Source organism: Dermacentor andersoni, chromosome 5 (genome assembly GCF_023375885.2).
Source record: "Dermacentor andersoni chromosome 5, qqDerAnde1_hic_scaffold, whole genome shotgun sequence".
Classification (NCBI taxonomy): Eukaryota; Metazoa; Arthropoda; class Arachnida; order Ixodida; family Ixodidae; genus Dermacentor; species Dermacentor andersoni.
In genome coordinates this window covers 82,197,861-82,221,265 of record NC_092818.1, presented here as the reverse complement: position 1 = coordinate 82,221,265, position 23,405 = coordinate 82,197,861, and the positions used below count along the sequence as shown (strand labels likewise).

The window sequence follows — 23,405 nt, the reverse complement described above, 5'->3', positions numbered from 1 at the left end:
ATGCTCCCAATGCTCATTCTAATAACGTAAATGAACAAGGTCTTGTAAGATAAGGAGTAGCACTACACCTCCTACAAAGCATGGCCTTGTGGACTACTTTTTGCAGTTATTTTCTTTGTTGGAAAAGTCAAGAAAATAATGTAAAAGAGGGATAGACAAACTAGTCTCTATTTCTTGTTTTTGTTAATGTCGTTTCTTTAATATGCATTAATAGTGCTTGAGAACTAGAATTTCTAGAGATGAGTTTGTCTCAAGATTTTTGAGCAGCTCTCTTTGCCATTACATGTTCTTGTGAATGATTTCACTTGTTTAAATCGAAGCTTTGTGTCCAAAAGGACACCGGTACTTGAGTTTATCGTTTCTAAAACTTACCAAAATATTCATAACTTTGGGCTGCCGTACAACAAAACCACCGGCATCTCTTCGATTTCCGCGCCAGGCAGCAGCCTGTATTTATCAGTGGTTTTGATGGCTAAAAACATAACCCCCGATTTTTATTCCGCGAAATTTAAAAAAAAAACATAAAGCACAGAAACGAAGGACCCCATATACACACTGCCAGCCCTATACAATTCAATGGGATGATACCAGCTGATTGCATACCCGGCTTGCGGGCCACACGTACAATTTTTTCCGATATGCTCTCATCGGCAATTGGTGGCTAATATTGCTCCGCATTATATTATTACTGACGTCTGATGCCACGAGTTGTTGGTTTTCGGAAACATCGTTGTTTCATATTTCCTGCAGCAAATTCTTCAGTGTTCTTCCTGTTTTGTTTTTTTTCAGTCACCCTTGCTGAAACGTGCAACGCAGGTTTAGCAAGTGAAAAAAAAAAACGTACGCTTTCCTTCGGCGACCTCGATGCGATCGGCTAGCTGAACGATGTCCAGGTTTGAGTCGTACTCGTGTATAAAGTAGGCGTAGACATCAAAGTCGGCAGCTGCATTTTTCAACCATGGCGCGTAGTCTTTGTCTGTATCAATCTGCAGTAGAAGTGACGCCATCGCAAGACGTTACATTTTGAAGTGCAACTAAACACTGTCTAGCGATGTCCCCATATTACTCGCAGATTTTGGCGGTCGTTATGCGGTTCTGGTTTCAGAAACAGCAGAACTCGGACACTGCACCGCTTCCATACTCTAGAAAAGGCTCAATTACATATATGCTCTATTTCTTTTTATTATTATTTTCTGTTTATTGACTGCACGGAGAAAATTTACTAGGAAAAGAAGAAGAGAATACAACAGTAAAGTGTACACATTATGGTAAGTTCCTGATCATAAAAGTTCAACTAAATCTAGCAAAATACAAGGTATCGAATATACAGACAATCGATTTCAGGTAACTTCTCAGTATACACTACAATACAACACGCATCTACACAGACACAAAACCGTACAAGTATAGTCAAATTCCTACGTTTGAAATGTTTGTTAAAGTTGCGCAAAATTGTGAATGGTTAGCAGCTGATACTGCCGAGCCGGGAAAGTGATTGCACTCACCTGAGATGCGGGAGGAAAGACAACTGACAGCCTCTGGTTTATCGCAACCTAGTTCCGGCATTGTGAGGATGGTGTAATTAGCCTCCAATTAAATAAAGATACACTCAGTGATCGAAATTGCTTGATAAGCGCGAGAACTTACGAAGGTTTGCTATAGGGATTAGTCGCAACGAGCTTTTTATTTCGGCTATGCTTGCCGTACGGCGATATTTATTGAGAACGAAAGAAGTAGAGTTCTTTTAAACGATTTCAAGAGGGTAAACTAAGTTATAGGCGACTCGCATGAGACCGCCAGCTTTGTAGCGCCGTGAGGCGACGCTGTTTTTTTTTATTATTTTATTTTTTTTCGCTGCCATTGTGAGGAACAGACACGGGCGGACTGTAGTACAGCTGCTCGACTTCCACAACGCATGTTTGTATGTTTTCTACTGTTTCTGCAGCATTCCTTCACTGAAATTTGGCATGCCGACAAACATATATATATATATATATATATATATATATATATATATATATATATATATATATATATATATATATATATATATATATATATATATATATATATATATATATATATTATACATACACACGCACCAAAGCGCAGGCAGTGGGTATAGGTGTGCAGTTCCGGCCCAAAGGTAAACAAGTGGACGAAATGAAGCGCGGCGTGCAATGCGCCGACTTCACCGTAAAAGTCGCCTGCACGTGCCCGTACCGACCGCCCGTTTTTCACACAAATTGCAACATTTCAAGTGCGGCAGCGGCGATTCGCCAATGCAGAGTCACTCAGTAAACTTAAACTAATGTGCACAGCGGAAAGTCGGTTATAGTTATTCATTTGTTTTGTTCTTGTTTCTGTTTTGTTTTTCACACTCTTAAGCTACAACACCGTCGTAATGAGCTGCGTCACTCGCCCAAAAACCGTGCAGGCGACAGAAACAACGTTTGTTGAGCCAACAATGGGCAACGGTGGCTGCGACAAGCTGACGCGATCCAATGCTTCGATATGGCGTTCCCGAATCCATTAGCTTCGTCCGTGCTAGGTGAGCGCCCGGAATCTCTGCACGAGTACACAACGTGTTGCAGCGTGTGCCACGTTGTGTTTCGCACGCTTTTAGTTTGCTTTCCACCACCACCCCCGCCCCCCCCCCTTTTTTTTTCGTTTTCGTATAGCCTTTCGCCGCCGTCGCTTTCGCGTTGTGTTGTCGACGACGCCTTCGTGGTGCAAGCGCCAGAGCGTGCCAAGATACTCCGCCTATCCTCCCAGCAGGGAACCACTCTCGCGTTCCAAAGCCTATATGGCTATGCCATAAACACACTGTGTGCATGTCAAAACACCAAAGCAAATTAGCTGAATAAGACCTCTAGCAGGGCGCTGCGAGACACATAAACTTCTCTCTCTCTCTTTGTTTCTTTCTTCTTTTTTTCGCGCGCACCCTGCATGCGTTCGACCGCATGTCTACCGCACTTGCTGGCGGCGGCAACCAAATTTGCGCGCCCGGCTGCTCGCATTATGAAAAAGGCCTAGCAGTGTTAGGATCCGAAATAGCCGGATTAATGTTTAGTAAAGGAGGAGCTCAAAATGCTTAGGGGCGAAGTGGAAGTTGCGACGAAGGTATCCTAATGTGCTGTTAACGCTGCTATTTAGTTCGGTAAAGTTAGCGAAGTTATGTGAACACCAAGATATTGATAGCACGTTACAGACTCGAGGAAACAGCTGTGGAGTGAATATGAAGCCTGACTGGTCGAAGTACGATAAATATGTGAGACGTTGCACTTGGTGACGTTCACGACTAACCAGAGGTCACACCGTCTGGCTATATGGCGTCAAGGTCGTGCTGGAATATGGTAACACTGTTATGCCCATTAATTCCTCTGTAAATAACATAGTCGTCCGCGAAAAGGTGGCTGTTAGAAGACACACCAGAGAGGGAAATTATCAATATAAATTAAGAATAAAAGAGGCCCTAGAACCAATCCGTGTGGTACTCCAGAATTAACGGAACCTAACAGAGAATTGAACGTTATTTGCGGTTACGAGCTGTGAGCGATTGCAAAGAAAATGCTGAAGCCAGGTTAGAAGCTTACGGTCAAAGGGTAACATGCTAAGCTCAAGGAAAAACAGCTTATGGCAAACCTATTCAGATAGTTTGCGGTGGTCAAGGAAGATACAATATAGAGATGAGCGACTATCGAGAATGACACGAAGGTAGTCAGTGAAGAATGCTAGTTGTGCTTCACATGAAAAATTGTCACGAAATCCATACCGCGACACCGCAGAGAAATGATTTTGATTCAAGGCAGGTGACAATGTTCGAACATAAAACGTGTTCAATTATTTTACGAGGTATACTAGTCATTGACATGGGGCGGTAGTCTAGCGGCAAATCTTTACTTGCTTATTTGTGGACTGGCAGCACCCCCTCGACCTTCCAGTCAGAGGAAAGAAAGCTACATTCTAATGTTTGCTGGAAAGTTTTAGTGAGTATAAACGAAGAAAACGCTTGAGCGCCTTTGAGGAATTCAGCTTTAATTAAGTCTAACCCGGGCTGGATGAAGTTTTAAGAGCATCAATTTTTTCGATATCGATAGGATCCACTACCATTGGATTCCTATGGGGAAAGCCAAATTACATGGGCTGCGGCAAATTAGGGTTCGGGGCTAGAACGAAACTGCTGCAAAATGTTCTGTTTGAGACTATCGCGCAGTCAGAGTCTAGTACTGGCACTAAGCGTATAGGATCAGACCAGGGTTGACTAGGAGCCACAACTATATTTTGGTAATCAGTTAGCGCGGGAGATAGGGTGTTTTGCAAAAGTTATCTTCAGTTATTACGACTGCAGATACGTAGTTATTAGCCCCGTAATGTGCATTCAAACGTTCCTTGGACGGGCAGTTCTTAGCTGAACAATAGCGGCGTTTCAGTGTTGCTCAGTCATTTGATTGGGTGCTGTATCGAGGCGACGTGGCACGCGTAAGAATCGTACGCGAATGAACGTGTTTGTCAGTTAGTACGTGTTCTTTAGCAAAAAATATATTCCAGTTACTTATAAAAATGAGCAGAGAAATTTGAACAGCTCGTCGCTGTTGACCTGGAAGTTGGCTGCATATTATGTCCGATAGGTTTCTCGATTGTACGGTGTTTAATAGAAAGCCTACGTACATCAAAAAGAAAAAGGAGAGATAAATGACCACTGAAAGCAGGTGGATCTTGCGAAACCCCACTGTCTTGTGGAAAAGCCTGCAATTTACAGAGTGGCAAGCAGCCTGAGTCAGCACAATAATACCTTAAAGGGAACGCTTACTTCTCATCGTTACACTGTAAATCATGTGGTTGTAAGCCTTTCCTCGATAGAACTGTGATCGTCATCAAGCACAAAGAAAAAAAAATCTCGTGAACTTGCAGAAGGCTTTCGCAAACAGATAATGCCTGATGATCGCGTATGGGAGGCGTCTATCTCTTTGTTAAATTGTGAGATGCGAACGCATAGTGATCTCTTTCATTTGACTTAATGACATGCGCACGCAGATTGAGTCCCCTTTCTTGCTGTTTTCTTCTTATTCATCTTTAGTTATTAGGCGGCGCTTGTCATAAGAAGTTCCTGTTTGTCTTGCCCTCGTTTCCCGCGCCGATTCCAGCTACACCTTGGATCCAGACCTTACTCCGTTCCCGTGTAATTAGACAGGCCCCTCCCATATGAAGCTTCCCTTGAAGTTTATAACCTTTCGTGTTCCTTTGAAAGGGGTCAGACGTACGGTCAAAATTTTCTTTGCTTGCCACTTCACGGTCCAGCATCCGAACTTGACGTAGGTCGGAAAGCCGTACTCGAAGCCCAGCCTCACGATCCTCTCGGCGATGCTGAAGTTGGGATCGGGCGGCATGTTTGACAGGTCGAGTCCGACTTGGTCGAGGAACGACTTCAGCGCAGGCACCTGCATTAACATTGTCGTCGTGGCGATGCAGGCCGCTCATTGATGCAAATCGCTCTGCCTATTCACTTTATCTCGTAAAGCTACCTATGCCTATGTGGTGCAGACATTCCACATAATGTGGAATGTCTGCACGGCTTCTGCAACCACAGAATGCAGAAAGTCCGCAGAACTTCTGCAGTCACAGAATGCAGAAAGTCTGCAGAACTTTTACAGTCACACGATGTGTAAACCCTGCAGAACTTCAGCAGTCACAGAATGCAAAAAGTCTGGACAACTTATGCAGTCACATAATTTGGAAAGTCTGCAGAACTTTTGCTGTCACAGAATGCAGAAAGCCCGCGGAGCCTCATCAGTCACAGAATGGGGAAAATTTGCAGAGTTCCTGCAATCACAGAATGCAGAAAGTCTGCAGAACTTCAGCACTCACAGAATGCGGAAAGCCGGCAGAACTCGTGCAGTCACAGGATGCAGAAAGGCCAAAGAAACTTTGAATTAACCGTAATTGCGCACCTCGGATCGAGTAGTGTTTGCCATACTGACGCAGGCACGGAACAGGCCAGCAGCCTTTTGAGTGGAGTTCTGATGCGAGAGCGGAACATCGACGGCGTGCAGCGTGGATTCGGTCAGTTCACGCATGTACAGCTGGACCTGCGGTTACAGGCGGTGCTGACAGTGAGTGCAATCGCCGTGACACACGGTCTTCGATGTGGGCGCAGAAAAGCAACGCACTAAAATGTGGCAGCCACATTGCAGAATAGCGAGTCATAAAGAGTTCCTTAAAATATTCACTGAACATTTAATGGGGCCTATTAGCAATGAGTTAATGTGCTGTACAGCGAAAGACACGACACCTGCCGCGGTAGTCTAGTGGCTACAGCTTTGCGCATCTGAGCTTGATGTCGCAAGTCCGATCCCGGCCGCGACGGCAGCATTTCAATTGCGGCGAAATGCAAAAACACTCACATACTTAGATCTCGGCACACGCCAAAGAAGCCCATGTAAGGAAAAGTAATACCGAGTCCCCTACTACAGTTTGCCTCATAATCAGATTGTGCTTTTCGAATGTAAAGCCCCAGAATTTGTTTCAAATTTTTAACGGTACGACTCAAGAAGAAGGTAAAACACGGGCGTGGCACTGTGCTCACGGCTAAGGTTGATTGGAAGAAAATTAATACTTATTTATGCGCGCGAAAAATATGCGGAAAAAGGGTACAATAAAAACAAGAGCACCACCACCACGAAACTTCGATGAAGTACGCTTACTAGTAAGCGAAATGGGGCTATGGCTGGTTGAACTACTATGCGTACTGATGTGGAATATAGACTTCTGATTGGCCCTTGTTGAGTACGCGATTCATTTAACTGGTTATGCTACTTTTGTCTTCTCTGACAGTGTAAATGGCACTGGCCTCTGTCTCATGCACTGCAAACTCGGGAAATGATAGAGCATACTTTTTATTAGTGGTAATTTTCTTCAGCCCTCATCAGACAAGGCGAGCGCTAGGATTTAAATGCACCATGGGGAGAATGATATGCACAAGCTGCAACTGAATGGGAACGCTGTATAGCGAGCAGGACAGCTGTAAGAATCTGTAAATAAAAGAAGGGCGTAGGATTGTAGGGAAGGGTGATAAAATAGATGTCAGGGTATGGAGAAAATCTAGGTCTCAAATTTCCAAATATGAGAAGGTGACACGTCTCACAGTCTCGATGGGAAGATACAGTCTTTAAATATACCAGGTGGTTGATTAATATCCTTTTTTTTTCAATACAGAATTTTTAAATAATTTCTTGTAGCAGATGGCACAATTTTAATTCTTGAACTGGATTGTTCGATGAGAGGGACATTATTTGCACCAGAAATTGAAATTCCTGATCATCTAACTAGAAAATTTTAATGATTAAGTTTTTAACTAGTTATTTTACGGTACAAATTGCAGAATTGTAGCCATTGAGTTTGCGAGGCATATGTACTTGAAAGGAATTCTGAGGATGGAACCGGTTTAGAGATACGTGCTGCCAAACTTGCTGTAAAATTTCGCTGTTGTTACACTTAGCTTTTATTGCAAAACGCCGTTTTATACATGAAGCAGAAAAATAACTAGGACGCCAATATGTTTCGTTGCACACTTTGGAAATTACTATCTCAAAAACTGGTGTCATGTTTAGTATTTGTCCCAAGTGGACATGGCTTTGCGAATTCAAAGGCTACAATTTGTACATTCCTATTTGTCATAAAGTAACTAGTCTTTTTATTATTATTTAGGTACCCACAGCGCGAGTTTTACATTGCAAAGGCGGAGTGGGCAGCAACAAGGAGTAGATGTAAAAAGTAGCAGGTACAATAGCAGACTCGAACTAACCGAATGTAACTCATTACTTCTTAATAAGGCCCATAAAGCACGAAACTTGTACCGAGGTTCGATCCCACCACCGGGCACGTAATTAATTTTTTTTATATGAAATGTTCAGCAAAACCGCAGTCAGCAGTCACGGTAAGGAAAATCCGAGAGGGTGCAAAAAAAAAAACTCCGCTTAAAAAAATCGGGCAGGCTGTATCAAGGACGCAGCAGTCGAAAGCGTGAAAACTCTTGTGCGGGCTTCGGAGGGCGTATGGGCACTAGGGTACAGAAATCGACGTAATGAAACACGCAAGTTACATTTGTTCACGCAGTAGAAAGCTTGCAGGCTTAACTTTGTTACAGCTAGTTGCGGTCTTGCGGTGTAATCTTGCAATCGTGCTCATTCCGTGCTCGTATCCGTACTCGTGGATCCAAACGCAAAACTCGCATACCTTGGGTAACGTGTGAGTAACGCCAAGAAATTAAAATGAAAAACAAGCTCTACAAAATCTTTTTTAAATTCACGTTCAACAGATGACCTGCGGATGTTTAGGAAATACAGGAATGGGCTAACAAAAAAACTACGCCAGGCACGCGCAGAATACTACTCTACATTAGTTCAAGTTAAAGATGGTCGACACGATTTGCTGTGGCGAAGATTAAATTTTCTACTGATAGGGGAACAATGACAAGCTGCCCCAAGTACGCTAAAGCTAGATAATAAAGATATATCTGGAGAAGAGCTAGCACATGTCCTTAACAATTTTTCCAACCCTAGCTGATAGCAACCCACCACGCAATTCTAATAAATACATTAATTCTTACAATAACGAAACGATATTTCTGAATCCGGTTACAACAGAAGTTATATCAGTAATAGAAAACCTTAATAACAGCCGTAGCTATGACATTGACGGAATTCAAGTAAGGCCTGTGAAGCATGTTGTAGGAGTCATTGCGCCTGGTATTGCAGACATATATGACTTATGCTCAGCTACCAGCACATTTCCTAATAAAATGCAAATAGCCAAAGTAACGGTTCTGTATAAGAAAGGAGACCGCAATGATTTAGGAAATTATAGAGCAGTATCTATACTCCCAATCTTCTCAAAAGCTTTTGAGAAAGTTCTATATACTAGGTTGTTGAATTTTATTAATAAGCATGATCTTCTGTCACCGAATCAATTTGGGTTTTGTAAAAATAAATATGCCGAATTAGCGCTACTCGAACAAAAGGAATACATACTAACAGTTTGAAAAGAAAGCCTTCGCTATTGGCGTCTTTGTGGACTTCTCGAAGACATTTGACTTAGTGAACCACAATATACTACTAAATAACTTAGAGTGTTATGGTTTTCGGGGACAGGCTCATTTATCACATAGAAAACAGGCTGTCTGCATAGACAATATGGAATCTGAACTAAAATCTGTTACTTCTGGCATTCCACAGGGCAGTATATTGGGACCATCACTATTTAATATGTACCTTAATGATATCTCCAACATTAACTCCACAGCTAAATTTGTTATCTACGCCGATGACACTAGAATCTTCTTTTGCTGGAAATGATTTAGATCTTCTTGTTCGGGAATGCAATGACACTATGAACGAATTACAAAAATGGTTCGAATCCAAGTGCATGCGTATAAACGAAAAGAAGACACAAATTGTCATATTCCGCCCTAAAAATAAACCAGTTCCCTCCTCCCTCGAGATTAAGCTGAATTCACGACGTATAGATGTGGTTGAGCACTTTCAATGTCTCGGGGTAGTTTTTTCCTCCTGAATGTCTTGGGAAAATCACGTGGACCGTATAACAACGAAACTGGCTCAAATTACTAGGGTCGTAGGCCGGCTCAGATACGTTCTTCCAAGGTCAGTAAAATTACTCCTCTATAATTCCCCTTTTCTACTCCTATTTAAACTACTGTCGTTTATTATGGGGCACAGCCACAATTAGCCGTCTTCAGCGCATCCACATTCCGCACTGTCTAAATTGATTAAGAGAGGCATAGCAACAACGTGCATTAAGGCAGCACTTAGTAAGTCATGTGAGCATGAGTGCAATCAAAGTTTTTCAAATCAGATATCGCGACTACAGAACGCAGGCTTTCCAAGTTCTGTGATCACTTCAGTATGCGAAGCCATTTTTCAGAAAGAAAAAAGAAGTTCCGATGCTTCCAAAAAAAAAACAAAGACAAAAGACAAGCGCACGTGGTGCCATACCTACACAAGTTGTCACACAATCTGAAGAAGGTTTCCAATAGACACAATATTAATTTGGTTTTCAGTGCCCCGTGTAAGTTGTCCTCGATATGTAATCGCATGAACAAGCTCGAAAGGCACCTGTGCACCACAAACCATAAAACTCGTTTCACTGAGTGCAGGCGCAACGTCATCTATCAAATACCGCTCAGCTGTGGAAAATCTTATATCGGTCAAACGGGACAGTGCTTCAATGAACGAACTCGTCAGCACAGTACTAACCTAAAGAATGGCTATGGGAGTCATTTAGCTGGACACTGTAACAAGTGTCAATGCACCCTCATATTTGAAAAGACAAAATTCATAGGGAAAGCAAAGGGCAAGAAGGAAAGGAAAATAGTAGAGGCCTTTCATATAAGAAAGGAAGGAGATAAATGTATAAGCACTCCCTCTCTTGCCTTGTCGGAAAAAGAAATCACATTTTTGGAAGAAAGATTAAAATGTTGTTGATTTGCAGATGTTTTTACGACTGATGTGCGCATGCCTATGCTGAAAAAGGTATAAATGTCCGGTGAATTTCAAATAAACTTCCCGTTGGCAGTCAGCGCTTGTCTGTAGTATTCGTTTCCTTGTGTCCTCGTCTTTTTCGCGCTGTTTCACCTCAGTTCTAAGTATGAACCAACTAGCCCTCATCAAGACCTTACTCTTGTAGATGTTTGGGCCTCCTGCGCTTGCGCTTGCCACAGTCACCTGTGTTTGCGCTCTCTATGGAAACGGACACGTTCCGCCGTGGTTCATGGGGGTTGGATATCCCTTTGTCTTGCTACCCGGCTCTTTACAAGCCAAATCGTTCGGCACGTGTAGAAAGCGCTAGCACCATATATAGCTGAGCGATCGTGAAATTTCTGTTACTGATTCCACACTTGCAGGCCTTAGAATTCCTGATGAGCACCGGTCTTTGCTTTCATGGATTATGCCTATACTATGGCCGAGGGAGCTCTCTCAAACGCAATAACTGTCTTTCAGATCGACAAACGTACTGCCGAACTATGCCTCTCTGAACGCCGAGCGAGAGGGTAAATTTAACTTCGATTGCGTCATGCGTGGCGCGGCAATAGCACCGTCGACGCACGCGATACATGCATGAACGTGTAAAGATTTTTGTTTTCTTTTTCCACTAAGAACTTCCGCTAAAATAAGGCGCGAGGGTAGTACGGCTGCAAAGGTATAAGCCACAAATGTATAACACATTTTTGTTACACGCCGTTTTAGCAAGCGACGTCCTACACCGAACTGAAAGATGTTTCATGTCTAACGCAGGTAAAAATAATTCGTGAACTTTTGTTAATGAGTGGTTTATGCAAAATGTTTCAATTTATTATGCAAGTTACGTCTGCCTCTTCGAGTAATCCAGCTCCAGGAATGACTTTCTGAAATCTGCTACAAGCAATCTTTTTTTTTTATTATTCTATAGACCGTACTACTTCTTCATCGTTCAGGGCAGTCAGGATGCCCGATATTGAAAACTTGTCATTCTGCGCTATTTCTGGCCCCTTTGTAGTCCGTGTGATTAAAAAGCTTTCTGCCGGTGTTGCATCGGTTTAACTCATGGGGTGGCAAGACGATCCCAGCATAGACTCACCGAATTGAAGACGTCGAACGCGGGTCCACTGAAGCGCGAGCATACGAAGCTGTAGAAGTCGTCGCACGGCTCGAATCTGCGGTCCAGCGTGGATTTCAGCAGCTCCGTCGCGTACCGGCAGTCGCTCGTGTTGCATTCCTGAGCCATGCTCTCGACGACATGCTTCCGCTACACAGACAGACAGCGGTAAATTCCTCTACTGTCAGTGCTTAAAGCTAAGGGGGGTCTGGGGGGTGCGGGCGCCCCCCCCCCCCCGCTCCACCATTTTTTAAGGAGGGACTCGCCCGCCCCCTCCCCTCCCTTGTCAGGTATACTGTAGCACTGCGGCAGCCATTCGACAAGCGCTGGAGGTGATTTTATTGCCAGTGGTGCCTTGTGCAGGGTAATTCCAAGTCCTCAATTTTTCGATTAATGATACGGTCACGCTTATTCGGTTGATGTGGCATGAGAAAAAACAGGAAAGCAGGTATTGACGCACAGCTGGATGCATTTCCCCGAGGCACTGCATATGATGTTCACCACCCTTATTGTTCGTCTAAAATTGTTGGCACTGCATACTGGCGCATGAGCCACCTGAGCGTGAAGCTGCCATGAATTAGCGTAGGTTCACCTTGGTTTGTACATATATATATATATATATATATATATATATATATATATATATATATATATATATATATATATATATATATATATATATATATATATATATATATATATATATATATATATAGGTAAAGAGAAATTCTTCAGGCCTTTCAAACGTGACGAACTTGAGCGGTGCTACAAGGTAAACAGAACAAGTATTTGATTTCAAGAGTTTTGACCGGTGAACCGATCTTCGTCAGGGTTTACATGACAATGGCAGCTCGGCACTGATAGCGAAGATACCAGACCGGGTGCCCGGTCTGGTGTCTTGAATGTTTCCTTTTCCCATGGGCAGCTGTGGCAACAAATTTAAATTTGTAGGGAACGGGCGTCATGCTATGGATCATGTGCTGGTAAAGTTTAACGGCAATTGAATGACTCAACTTTTTTTATAGGTTACTACCCACGGCGGTAGCTCAAAGGCTATAGCGTTCCGCTGCTCAAAACGAGGTTGCCGATTCGATTCCTGCCTCGGCAGCACGCATTCCGATGGAGGCGGAATGCAAAAACTCTCGTGCACCGTGCTTTGGGTGCATGTTAAAGAACGAAAGGTGGTCAAAATTAATCCGAAGTCCCCCTCCACGACGTGCCTCATAATCAGATCGTGGGTTTTACACGGAAAACCGCAGATAAATAAAGTAAGTTACCTTTAGAAACTTCCCGAAGCTTTATGCACGCATCTTAAGTATAACGTAGAATGTTTGCCTGCTATTCTGGAAGAATTGTGGGAACCAACTTCTTATTTGGCAGAAAATGGGGAAGGTGTTACATGGCCAATGTGCATGCACAGTATGAAGTGTGCGGGTTAAGTACGACGTTTGCAGTAAACTATCAACTTCACAAAGCGCAAACAACTTACCACATCACGAAAAATTTTAGCGCCCTGATCATTTTAAAAAAGAACATCTGGCATCGAGAGTACATTCGCACAACAAAACAACAAAAATAAAAAGTCGGGTAGGCTGTATAAACGACGCAGCCGCATTTGGGAGCGTGAAACGTCTTGTGCCTGCTGGAGAGGATTCATCGGCACCAGGGTAGTAATGGCCTAACCAAATACAAAATGTACATTTATTACGAATTGAAAAGAAGAATGCCTAACTTACGTTACAGCTAGTGTGGATGTTACGGTCGAATTATGACGTCATGTTCGCACCCTATTCGTAGTGGGCCCGTCTGTTTTGCAGGGGTTGTTTGATCACTAGGGTACAGAAAAAAATTCGCAGTTACGCCTGAAAGGCGAGACATCGATTACGATAGCAAATGCGTAAACAGTTATGCGAAGTAAGGATAGTAGCATGGTCCTCCAATGCTTTCTGTGAAATGTATTGAATGACCCTGAAAGTAGCTTTATTGGCCGTATAAGCTTGCAAACATTCGCTTGCTATCTAAATTAACAAGCATGCTATCAGCACGCTCAGGCAAACATATCACACTCGATGACCGCGGGCACTCGCTGTCAAAATGCTGGCGTGAGGAAGCGCGGCAGCAGCAGCGAGCGAAGTAACCTTCGTGCTGTGTATCGCTTCACCGTAAACTGAGTGGCGAGAACGCAGTACGTACAAAGGTATGAGCCGCCGTTGCACCTAGACTCAGCCCCCGACGCAGATCGCTTTCAAGATAGGGCGCGCACGACCGCGCAATGCGCAGTTGCTGCCGGAGTACAACCGCCTCCCCCTTCCTTCCCTCCCCCAGCGCCATGCGCGCGACGGAAGACAGCGCGTTTCCTGCCCGCTTTCCTCCCTTGCACGCGCGATATTGAGGCGCGATCGTCGGCGGCCCTCGGGCGCGGTCGTGCAATAGGCAGTCCCTGACGGAATACAATGCCGCCCCCTCCTTACCATCCCTACCACCCCCGGGACCTTTCGCGCGATAGAGGACGGCTTGTTTCCTCCCCGCTTTCCTCCCTTGCGTCGCGATCGTATGCATGCGGAGCGTGCGGAGCGCGGCGACGGTGTTATCGCCCTTGGATTTTATACTCAACATCACGGCGACGGCGACAGTGACGGCGACGGCAAAAAATCACCTGAAGTGTCAATATAGCTGCTATCTAAGTAATAACCCACCCTCTACTGGTGGCCCCCGAGACTGCTCTGCGCTACTCGAGCCTACCACGCTCTCAGATGATTGGGACTATTGCGCTTCTCAATTTCCTACTTCTGCACTCTCTATGAAGACAGACACGTTCCGCCAGGGTCAAATGGGTTGAGTATCCCTCTGTGTTGTTGCGCGCATTTCACCTCGCTGTTTCTGGATCTTAAGTGTTGAACGTAGGGGCACCATAGCCGAGAAAGAGTGAAATGTCTGCAACAAAATTGCACACTTATAGGTCTTATAACCCCTGGTGAGCTCCGGTTTGGGTTTTATGGATTGTATCTACTGTGTCTCAGTAAGCTCCCTCAAACATGACCACATCCGCTCAGTATCGACAAACGCACTGCCGAGCTACGACTCTCTTAGCACTGGCGCGAGGCTAAGTTTAGCTTCGATTTCCTCATGCGTGGTGCGACAGCGGTGCCGTCTGTGCCCGAGACACATTCATGAACGAGTAGCTGCTTAATTTTTTTTTTTTTGACAACGATACAAAAGTACGGTGCGTGGGTTTAGTACGGTTAAAATATGTAAGCGATGATGGTATAACGTTTTCGCTAGATGTGGTTTTAGCACGCGACTCCCTCTGACCAACTTTGAAGGCGTTTTGCGTCCGAAACAAAAGGGATCTTTACTAAATTTGGGCCCGAGTTTAACGGTCATACAATGTCGTACAACAAAATTAACATGCTGCACTTAATGTTCTACCCAAGTTTTGACGTCGCATGTCAAAGGTACAACGAAATGTTGTTGGACCAAAATTATTTAGCATAGTAATTAATTATCAATTTGCTTGTGCGACTATTCACAAATCAAAGCTTAATCCGTGTATGAAAAACGCAACTATGTGCTTTGGATTAAGCTTCTAGCGCTAAAATCAGAATTTTCAGGCATCATTCTCAGCGTACCAAATATGCAGGTAGTGCTTGCGGGGTTAACTAAACTGCTCACAAGCGTGACACACGTGTTTTCCCGATACCCTGGTACCGCTAGACGCTGCACCGCATTGTAACACACCAGCAATTGAGCCCACGTTATCTATCACATAAGGCGGAAAACTTCGAAATTGCGAGATTTAATTATGGGCATTAAAGAATCACTAATGCAACAGCTAAAAAAAAGAAATAGCACGACGGCTTCGCTGGAAATTGCTCAAAAGAACTGTTTCTTGGCCTAGTTGATATTCGCGGAAATACACAGCATTTACCAGTAAGATAACACACAAAAAGAAAGACACATTAAGGCCTTTGCTGTCGTCAGCGTGTCCTGTGCATTACCAATTGTTGCGCAACTCCTTTCTTGCGCCATATATGCTTTTCAGCTAGAAATTGGAGCATGATTCGGCAAGGTCGTACAAGTCTGCTGTGTGTATTATAAGGGGAGGGGAGCTCCCCTTCTCTTTCTTTTTTTCTGTACGGAGCGTCGCCAACCAGTCCGGGTCCAATGCTTTACTAAGCCTTAACGAACCTCCGCACGGTATACCAAAGCGCCACTTACCCCGGACCACAGGAGGTAGGCGATCGAAACACCCACCAGCCCTCCGGGCAGCAGTCCCCAGATCCAAGCCAAGGTGAGCGCATTGAAGCGCACGGCGTCGTCTACTCCTTGCGGCTGCGAGGGCGTTGCAATCGGAACGTGAGCTTCCCTCGTCCCACTCGCCACAACGTCACCACCGATGACCTGCGTCCGATTGATGGTCGTTGGATTTGAAGGAGCAACGCTTGAGCTTTCGTCCTACATGAGATGATCTCTGTAACTGCAGTATGACTGAAATGAAAGTAAAAACTATTTCGGATCCATTCTCAGCGTGGACCTCGGCTGGCGTCGGTGCATTCGTTCGTGGCCGCGCGATAATCCGTTGCCACCGCGGTCGAAATTGACCATTATATATGGTCAGCTTAAAGGTGGGCATCCTCTGAACGTACGCGTCGTGAAAGACTTCGAATTTTATTTGTCGTTCATTCAAACGAGGGTGGGCTACGACTAAAGGCATAAAGCCTGACAAAGGTCTCAGTTCCCGCAAACGACAAGTACGACAGCAGAGTACGTACATACGTATAATTTTGCAAATTACAACAGCGTTGATTACAGTGAGAAATCATAGTAGTAATGTGTATTATCGATATATTCAAATTTCTTCAAATATGTAGACCAACATACAGCAGCAGCATACGTACAACAAAAATTTCTTGCATCCTAATTGTGTGCTAAAATTATACAAAATACAAAAATACAGAAACGGCATCAGGCTTATAGAGCCGTGTATAGCAGCAGCATGCGCACAAAGAAATACATCACATCCTAACTGTGTGCTACAATTATGGGAAATAAAGTTAAAATAATAACTGGAAACTGGATATGCGCACCTTCAAACATATTTGTCTTAATACAAAGATGCAAAAAAAAAAGAAATCATGTCAGGTGGATCCTGAAAATAAAATATATACAATTCATGGCAGAAACATTTTTCTTTTATAAGCTCATTTATTCAATTTTAAAGTATATATCCTCTCTATGTAACCAGTCTTGTATTACGTTTTTAAATGTAGTTGAAGAAGTTTTAAGGGTGCATATTCACTGCATCTGTTCGTTATTTCGGTGGACTGTTCGCCAAATGTATGCTTTCAGTTATTTTTTGGTCTAGCTTGTGCGCTGTGTAGCAAGAAATTTTCCTTTTCTTTATTTTATTACACGTTCTTGATCCGGAGTGGTTACGTTCACTACTTTGCATGCCCGAGTTCTTTTTTCGATTTTCTAGAAACATTTTCATATAGTATATGCAGTCCTCTCGCAGCATGTCATATATTTGGAATAGTGGCACTGTTAGAAAATGTGCAAAACAGCCACAGTATTTTTTTTTTTTTTGCATATAAGGGAATAATTATTTTGGTAAGGTAATCAATTTAATGTAATTTGTTCTGGTGGTTGTACCCCAAAGCAATATTGCGTAGCAAGATTTTGAATAAATGAGTTCATTATAGGGTTCTTTTTTTCCCAGCCCTGGTGGGATCAGGTGTGAAATTTTATATATTCCGTGCCAGGAGGCGTCAGCACTTGTACATGCAGTTGGGTTTAGCTTTGTCATACAGATTTAACATCATGCGTACCTGTACAGTCGACTTTTGTCCTTTGCTTGGCTGGGCAAGTGAAGTGTCTGTACTTGAGTCAGTATCATCCTGCGCCAAAATAAAGCACAACCGAAAGTTCAAATATGAACAAAACTGTTGTAACTGCGTCCTAGCGAAACTCGCACTGCTCACCGCAGGAACTGCTTGCATAAAAACGTTTCAGTGTGGCATGTCCTCCATGTCTGTACGCATTGGAGGCCATAGAGGCGAGGGCAGACTTGTGCTCTGAAAGTCAATCATTATCACTAGCTCTCGGTAGTGTATAGAATGCCAATTCTGCATGAGACCCCGTTCAGAAAAAAAAACCCGCATCTTAGAATCCAGACGGAATCCATGGATTCTGCAGTATATAACAAGGCTTGCTTATGGCTAGCTGGAATATCATTGGTGCGAAAGATCGCTGCATAATTTTAGAAGACAGGACAACATACTTGCTCTCATGATCGTTTCCCGTTGTCTCCTCTCCCAAAGCTACGCAGAGCTGTTTCGCCCCAATTCCTAATCCTGCATGTCGGCCTCGTACTACTATGTAGTCGTACCCGTTGCCTTCGGCCATCACGCGGATCAGTCGAAGTTCTATGTTCCGTGGCTCGCCGCCAGCGGGCTTCGAACTCCCCGCCAACATGCTGAGACATGGTGCCGCTACGTAATTCGCCATCAACGCCTGAGCACCGACGCATCATACGACACCAGCTGTAGTCGTACAGCCAGTAGTCACCTCGTCTAGGGCTGCCACTGCAACACAGCAGCCAAGGCAGCACTCCGCAGGCGTGCCATGCGTGGGAAAGTCACACCCGCGACATTGTCTATGTGATGTGTTTTTCTTCAATATGTAATGTATCTTTGATATGTGTCTTTTTCTTTCACTGTTTGTTGATTACACTTTTTACTGATTGTTGTTTTTTACGTGCATGCTTTTTATTTCACTGTTTGCTGACAAGCTGCTCTGAAATATCAGGCTGAGGAATCCCGTCAAGTTGCTATTTCAGCAGCTTTTAATTCCTGTCCTTGCATCTTTCTTTACTGCTTCATTTTAGTTATCTTTTTTTGTGTAACCACTATCATTGTATATGAATATTGCATCATTGTATTTTAACATACCGTTGTGTGAAAAATAATGCTCAATAATCTACAAATGAAACTGAAACTGGCAGGTTTTTCTTTATCTTGTGGCAACGAAGGAAAAGATACAGAGGCGGGGTGTATGCACGTGTGTCACTGCAGGGAGTTGTTCGCTGCAGCGTTTGACAGAGCATTTCCTTTCTTGGAACGGACACTGAATCAACTTCCACGAGCGGCGCATCTGCCAAAACGCGGGAGGGAAAAGCAGGAAAAGATAAGGCGTAATACCACGCGAAGTAATTTGTCTTCTTTTGCTATTGCAAATACAGTTAAAACTCGGTCTAACGAAACCCGACTTTACGAAGTTCCCGATTTAACGAAGAAATTTACATTCCCTGGCAGGTGCTCATAGGGTTTAGCGTTATCATCAACCCAAATTAACGAAAGAAACTTGGCCGAATTCGATTTAACGAAGTTTTTTCCCAAATAGAGTAAAAATAAGCGGCGATTTCTTTCTAATTTTGGCACAGGCAGGGACTTCTTCAAGCGTGCTCTCCAAAGCTATCGCGTTAAAACATCTAGGCGCCATGGTCACATCCCTAGCTTTATTTTGACGAGGCTGCAAGGAACAGCCGACTCAACACCGCCTCGGTAGGGGCGGCGGTGGTTCGTTATTTCACTGTTTATGTGGCAGGCGGCTGGATTAACGGCAAATACAATGCCGCGGTAGCCTTTGCGTGTCTGCGTGTCGCTACGTTACAATTTCAGATTTCGAAAGACCGAAAATTTGCTTTCTCGATTTTAGGAACTTCCCGATTTAACGAAATAATTCGAATGTGCTCAACACTTCGTTTCAACTGCATTGTGTTTATGTTTTCTCTTCCCCAGCTTAAACTGTATACTAACGCGTATGAGAATGTGGAACTTCTTTCAGGAGAATGCTTAGTTTTGCGCGCTTTGCATCAGTAACGTTCCATTCAGTGTCATTTATAAAGGAGGGCCGACATGCATATCTCGATACGCATTTGGCGCGTCGAACTGTGTCCCGGCGACGCACCGCCGCCTTATACTTACCGCAGTGCTCTCTCCCGCCGCTCAACTCCTCTCTACTTTGTGGCTTTCGTAACGTGCTCTCTCAGTTTTATTGGTTAGCTGTAGGCACTGAAATACGCGGCGGCGCGTGTACGGGGAATGTATACTCCGTTCCACATATAGCAGTCAACGCTGTGGAGGCTAGAGAGACTTCTTGCAGTGGCTTCGCTCGCACTAGAATGTAGTCCGTTGTTTTCTGACCGCACTTTCGCGCAACTGTTGTTTATATAGGCTCAGTAATGAATGAAACAAGTTTTAATCCTTAGAAATAAACACACTGTGGTATGCGGCTGCTATTGCCTTGTTTTAGAACATTTTAATATTTTTTGTCGTTTGCTCTTTTCAGGTTGTTTTTTTTTATTTGCAACCCGTCGCGAGGAGCCTCACGTGCATGCTCGCGCGAGCGAACGCTGTTGGCCCGCAGCGACGCGCGGACGGAAAGCGCGGAGTGATAACGTTTCTTGACCGAACTTCTTGCGTAGCTTCCACAGCGTTGACTACTATGTATGGAACGGAGTATAGGCGTCGCATGAATATACGCAAGAATATACGCGTCGGCGCTAGGACGTCGGCGCACCGCTCGTTCTCGGCCTTGCATGCGACAACGAACTGCGCCTGCCGGATCAGTCGGTGATATGCGTGTCGTCTAGTTATCTGCAAATAAGAACAATCGCGATATGCTCACTGCGGCGCCAGGAGTGTCCGGGAGCGCGATCGCGGTGCTCTCGGCGTCTAGAAAGGACTGGGGCGCTAGGCAAAGTACTTATACATGCATTCATAATTGGCACACGGGCCATGCAGTGCGATGCTGGCGATGAGCCTTGTGCTTCAACGGCGTTTCGTGTCACGTGCGTTTGGGGGCACGTAAACAAGTGCAGTTATGCCACTGTAGCTCACTGATAGCGCCAGCGGCGACCTTCACACGTATATATGCCTTTATTTCCATAAACATACAACTTATGGGGGATTTAAGGAAAACGTTGCTCGCAGCAACTTGACGGGCCTTAAACCCCGTCTGAGGGTAGCAGCTGCAGAAGGCACAGGCACTGATTCAGGACCGACAAAAACAATACATCAGCAAAAAAAAATAACAAGTTGGCTTAGACATTATGCCAGCAAACAGAAATGCAATGTAAAAAAACATTACAAACCAGTAACCAACAAGTACGTGATGGTTACTGCCAATGGCGTACAGAAGTATCTGATTCGCCGCGAATATATTTTTCCAGCTGGATTGCATGCTACTGCGTGGGTGCTGCAGCTAGAGCTGCGAGTATTTTTAAAGCCCCCGATAGCCTTATAGCTGGATTACGCGTGCTTTGTACTTGTTCCAGGTATTTGGAAGGCGCAGGTATTTAATTGCCTGACGAAAAATTTGGGCCAATCCCGAAAGCAGCGCAGTCGGACACAGCGTTTCAAAGCGCTAGCTGTGACGAGGGAATAATGTGAGAAACTGGCACGTAATGCATGTGTCATACGTTTCAAACGGCGATCGTGGTCTAACTTAGAAAATTGGGCCGCTGTGCTGGAAGGCAATGGCTAATTACCACTATCGGGCCAGGCAGTTCATTACAGCTGGGCTTCGCCCACTGTGGAAGCATCTAAAACAAAACTCGAGGTTTGCTGAGCGAGCGCGTCACAGTCTGCACAGTGTGACAAGTTTGCGAGAGATAAGAGGCATAGAAAAAGCATTTGAGGGAGCTCGTTCCGGCGTTCTTGATAGAAGAACCACCTATAGTATGTTCATTTCGTCAGGCAATGGTGTTCTTTTTTTTAAATAAAATTTCCACAGTCTTGATTGTGCAAACTCGTCTGCATACTATTTTGTTATTTACTCATTGTTTTTTTAATGAAGAATAAACTGAAACTGAAACTGAAATCCGCTCTTGCATTCCAGCCGACCAACGCCGCTCTCGTAACATTATTTCGAATGCTTAAGAATATTCACGCGTTATATTATTAGAGCATCGTTGTATGTAAAAGACTGTGAAACATCCGCATCCAACGAATAAATTTTCACTTCATGATCAACTGATAAACTTAAATCAAGACACAGAATGTAGCATTGCGAGACACCCTTATCGAGCATACAACGTATAGGCAAACTGATGTATAGGCTGCCGTAGTCTCCTATATAGTTATATCCAGGAAGTTAGGACACTGCGTGGTTTGAAGAAGCGCGGGGCTTACTTGTTCAGGCCCCTCGGGCTGCTGCTTCTGGGTTGAGCTGGGTTCTGGAGGCATCACCGTATCTCTAGGAGCCATGTTCCCGCGGCGACATTTAGGGCCACGGCGCGTGGACTCTCAAGAGTAAACTTCGTCTTCTCGTTCTTCCGCGCAAAAAAAAAAAGAACATTCAGGCCATGAAAAAAAACAGATAACGCACTGGTTCGCAAGAGACGGAGATACTACAAAATTGAATTAGAGGAGAGAAGGAAAGTATGACAGCAAGCACGTGCGTTATTTCTTTTAATCAAGAGTTTCAACCAAAGCGCGTAGGATTCGCAACCATAGCGAGGTGTTAAGAGAGTTAAGGCTGGTAGTGCTATGGGCAGTATAAATTACACTAAACACTCGACTGAATGAACACCCATGGAGTCAAAGAAACTAGTCGTGAGGTTAAAACAACTTCCGGTCGCTGGAAGAGATTTCGCTTCACGTCGATTCCGATTTCTAAAACCAGGATAGACAGGTTTACCAAATTGTTTGCACTCTGACGTCATGCGCAGTTGCTTCACAAAAACATGTCAGCGCATCACTCTCTCGTTTTAAAGGGGAAAATGAGCTAGTGGACGACTCGACTAGGCAGGCGTTGTGCCCCTTCCGGTTGCCAGCCTGCTCCTCGCTTTCCCTTTCCTGCAATGTGTATATATGCTTTAAATTAATAATAATAATAATAACAATAATTTCGAGATAACGGCATGCCTGCATCCATTCCAGTGCACATATTTGTGAAGTTCATAACTATATAATAAATATTTCACCAACTTTCAAAAGGAGTCACAAGGTGTGCTTTTCAAATCAAAATGCGCTCGTCGAAGGAAGGTGAGGAGATGTTACCGAGCGAGAAGAACAAGGGGATCTGAGTGGATCGATCATTTGGTAGTCGCAACCATACGAGGACAATGAAGCCAGATAAAACATAGCGTAAGGTAATCGTTGTGTTTAACGGATGTGTAGAAACAATTAAAGTAGAAGGAAATGAAAGTGGAGGTAGTTTAACCTGCAACAATTAAGCTCCCTCGGCACCATCCTTCCGGCCACTTTCTACGGTGTTTGTTTACAAGTCTAGCCCTTGGGGTGTTAGCCTACTGCAAAATAGTTTAGCTTCTTGCACGTTAATCTTCAAAGCAATGTTAAACTTGCATATTCACGTCATATCTTTCTTGTAAGTAAACGATACCCAACAACAGTAGCGTCATCTCATCCTATTTATCCTATCCTATTTAACCTATTTATCCTATCCTATTTATCCTATTTATCCTGATCGAATTGCATTTTGCCGATTAAGGCAAGTTTCCAAACCGCTTGAGTTCTGTTTGCTGGGGAGCGGATATAGTAGTAAAATTGACAGGTCAATTTACAGAAACTGCTTATGGAAAATTGGTAATGTCAGCAACATGACTGACAAGAATTGTATGAAGTGCGCATACTACAGGTACATTTCCGTTTAGTGTCGAAGTAAGCTTCAACGCCAATTTTGTCATTAGTATCTTATCACAAAAGGCTATTAGCATTTTGAGAAATGCTACA

The 23,405-nt window shown here is 44.0% G+C and overlaps 1 protein-coding gene across 2 annotated transcripts; it reads right to left on the bottom strand.

The window, feature by feature from the left end:
- Nucleotides 1-363: 363 nt before the first annotated feature.
- On the bottom strand, nucleotides 364-23,070 carry LOC129385020 (uncharacterized). 2 transcript variants are annotated; one of them, XM_055070819.2, is made up of 7 exons: nucleotides 21,843-23,070; nucleotides 17,478-17,546; nucleotides 15,868-16,050; nucleotides 11,632-11,799; nucleotides 5,952-6,089; nucleotides 5,265-5,441; nucleotides 364-986 (listed from the first exon to the last, which is right to left on the bottom strand). In XM_055070819.2, exons 1-7 carry the CDS (start codon nucleotides 21,915-21,917, stop codon nucleotides 819-821), a joined length of 978 nt encoding a protein of 325 aa, XP_054926794.1. In that variant the 5' UTR covers nucleotides 21,918-23,070; the 3' UTR covers nucleotides 364-818. The 2 variants fall into 2 exon arrangements, with proteins under 2 accessions (XP_054926794.1, XP_054926793.1); XM_055070818.1 differs by lacking the exon at nucleotides 21,843-23,070 and having other exon boundaries at nucleotides 17,478-17,715.
- Nucleotides 23,071-23,405: the final 335 nt, after the last annotated feature.

Bases quoted from the DNA above. Each gene is read 5' to 3' on its own strand.
- LOC129385020 (XM_055070818.1), bottom strand. From the start codon at position 17,648: ATGCAAGCAGTTCCTGCGGTGAGCAGTGCGAGTTTCGCTAGGACGCAG. The intron at 16,051-17,477 runs GTACGCATGATG...AATCGGACGCAG, and splicing joins GACAAAAGTCGACTGTACAG to GTCATCGGTGGTGACGTTGT. The intron at 11,800-15,867 runs GTAAGTGGCGCT...CTGTCTGTGTAG, and splicing joins CCTACCTCCTGTGGTCCGGG to CGGAAGCATGTCGTCGAGAG.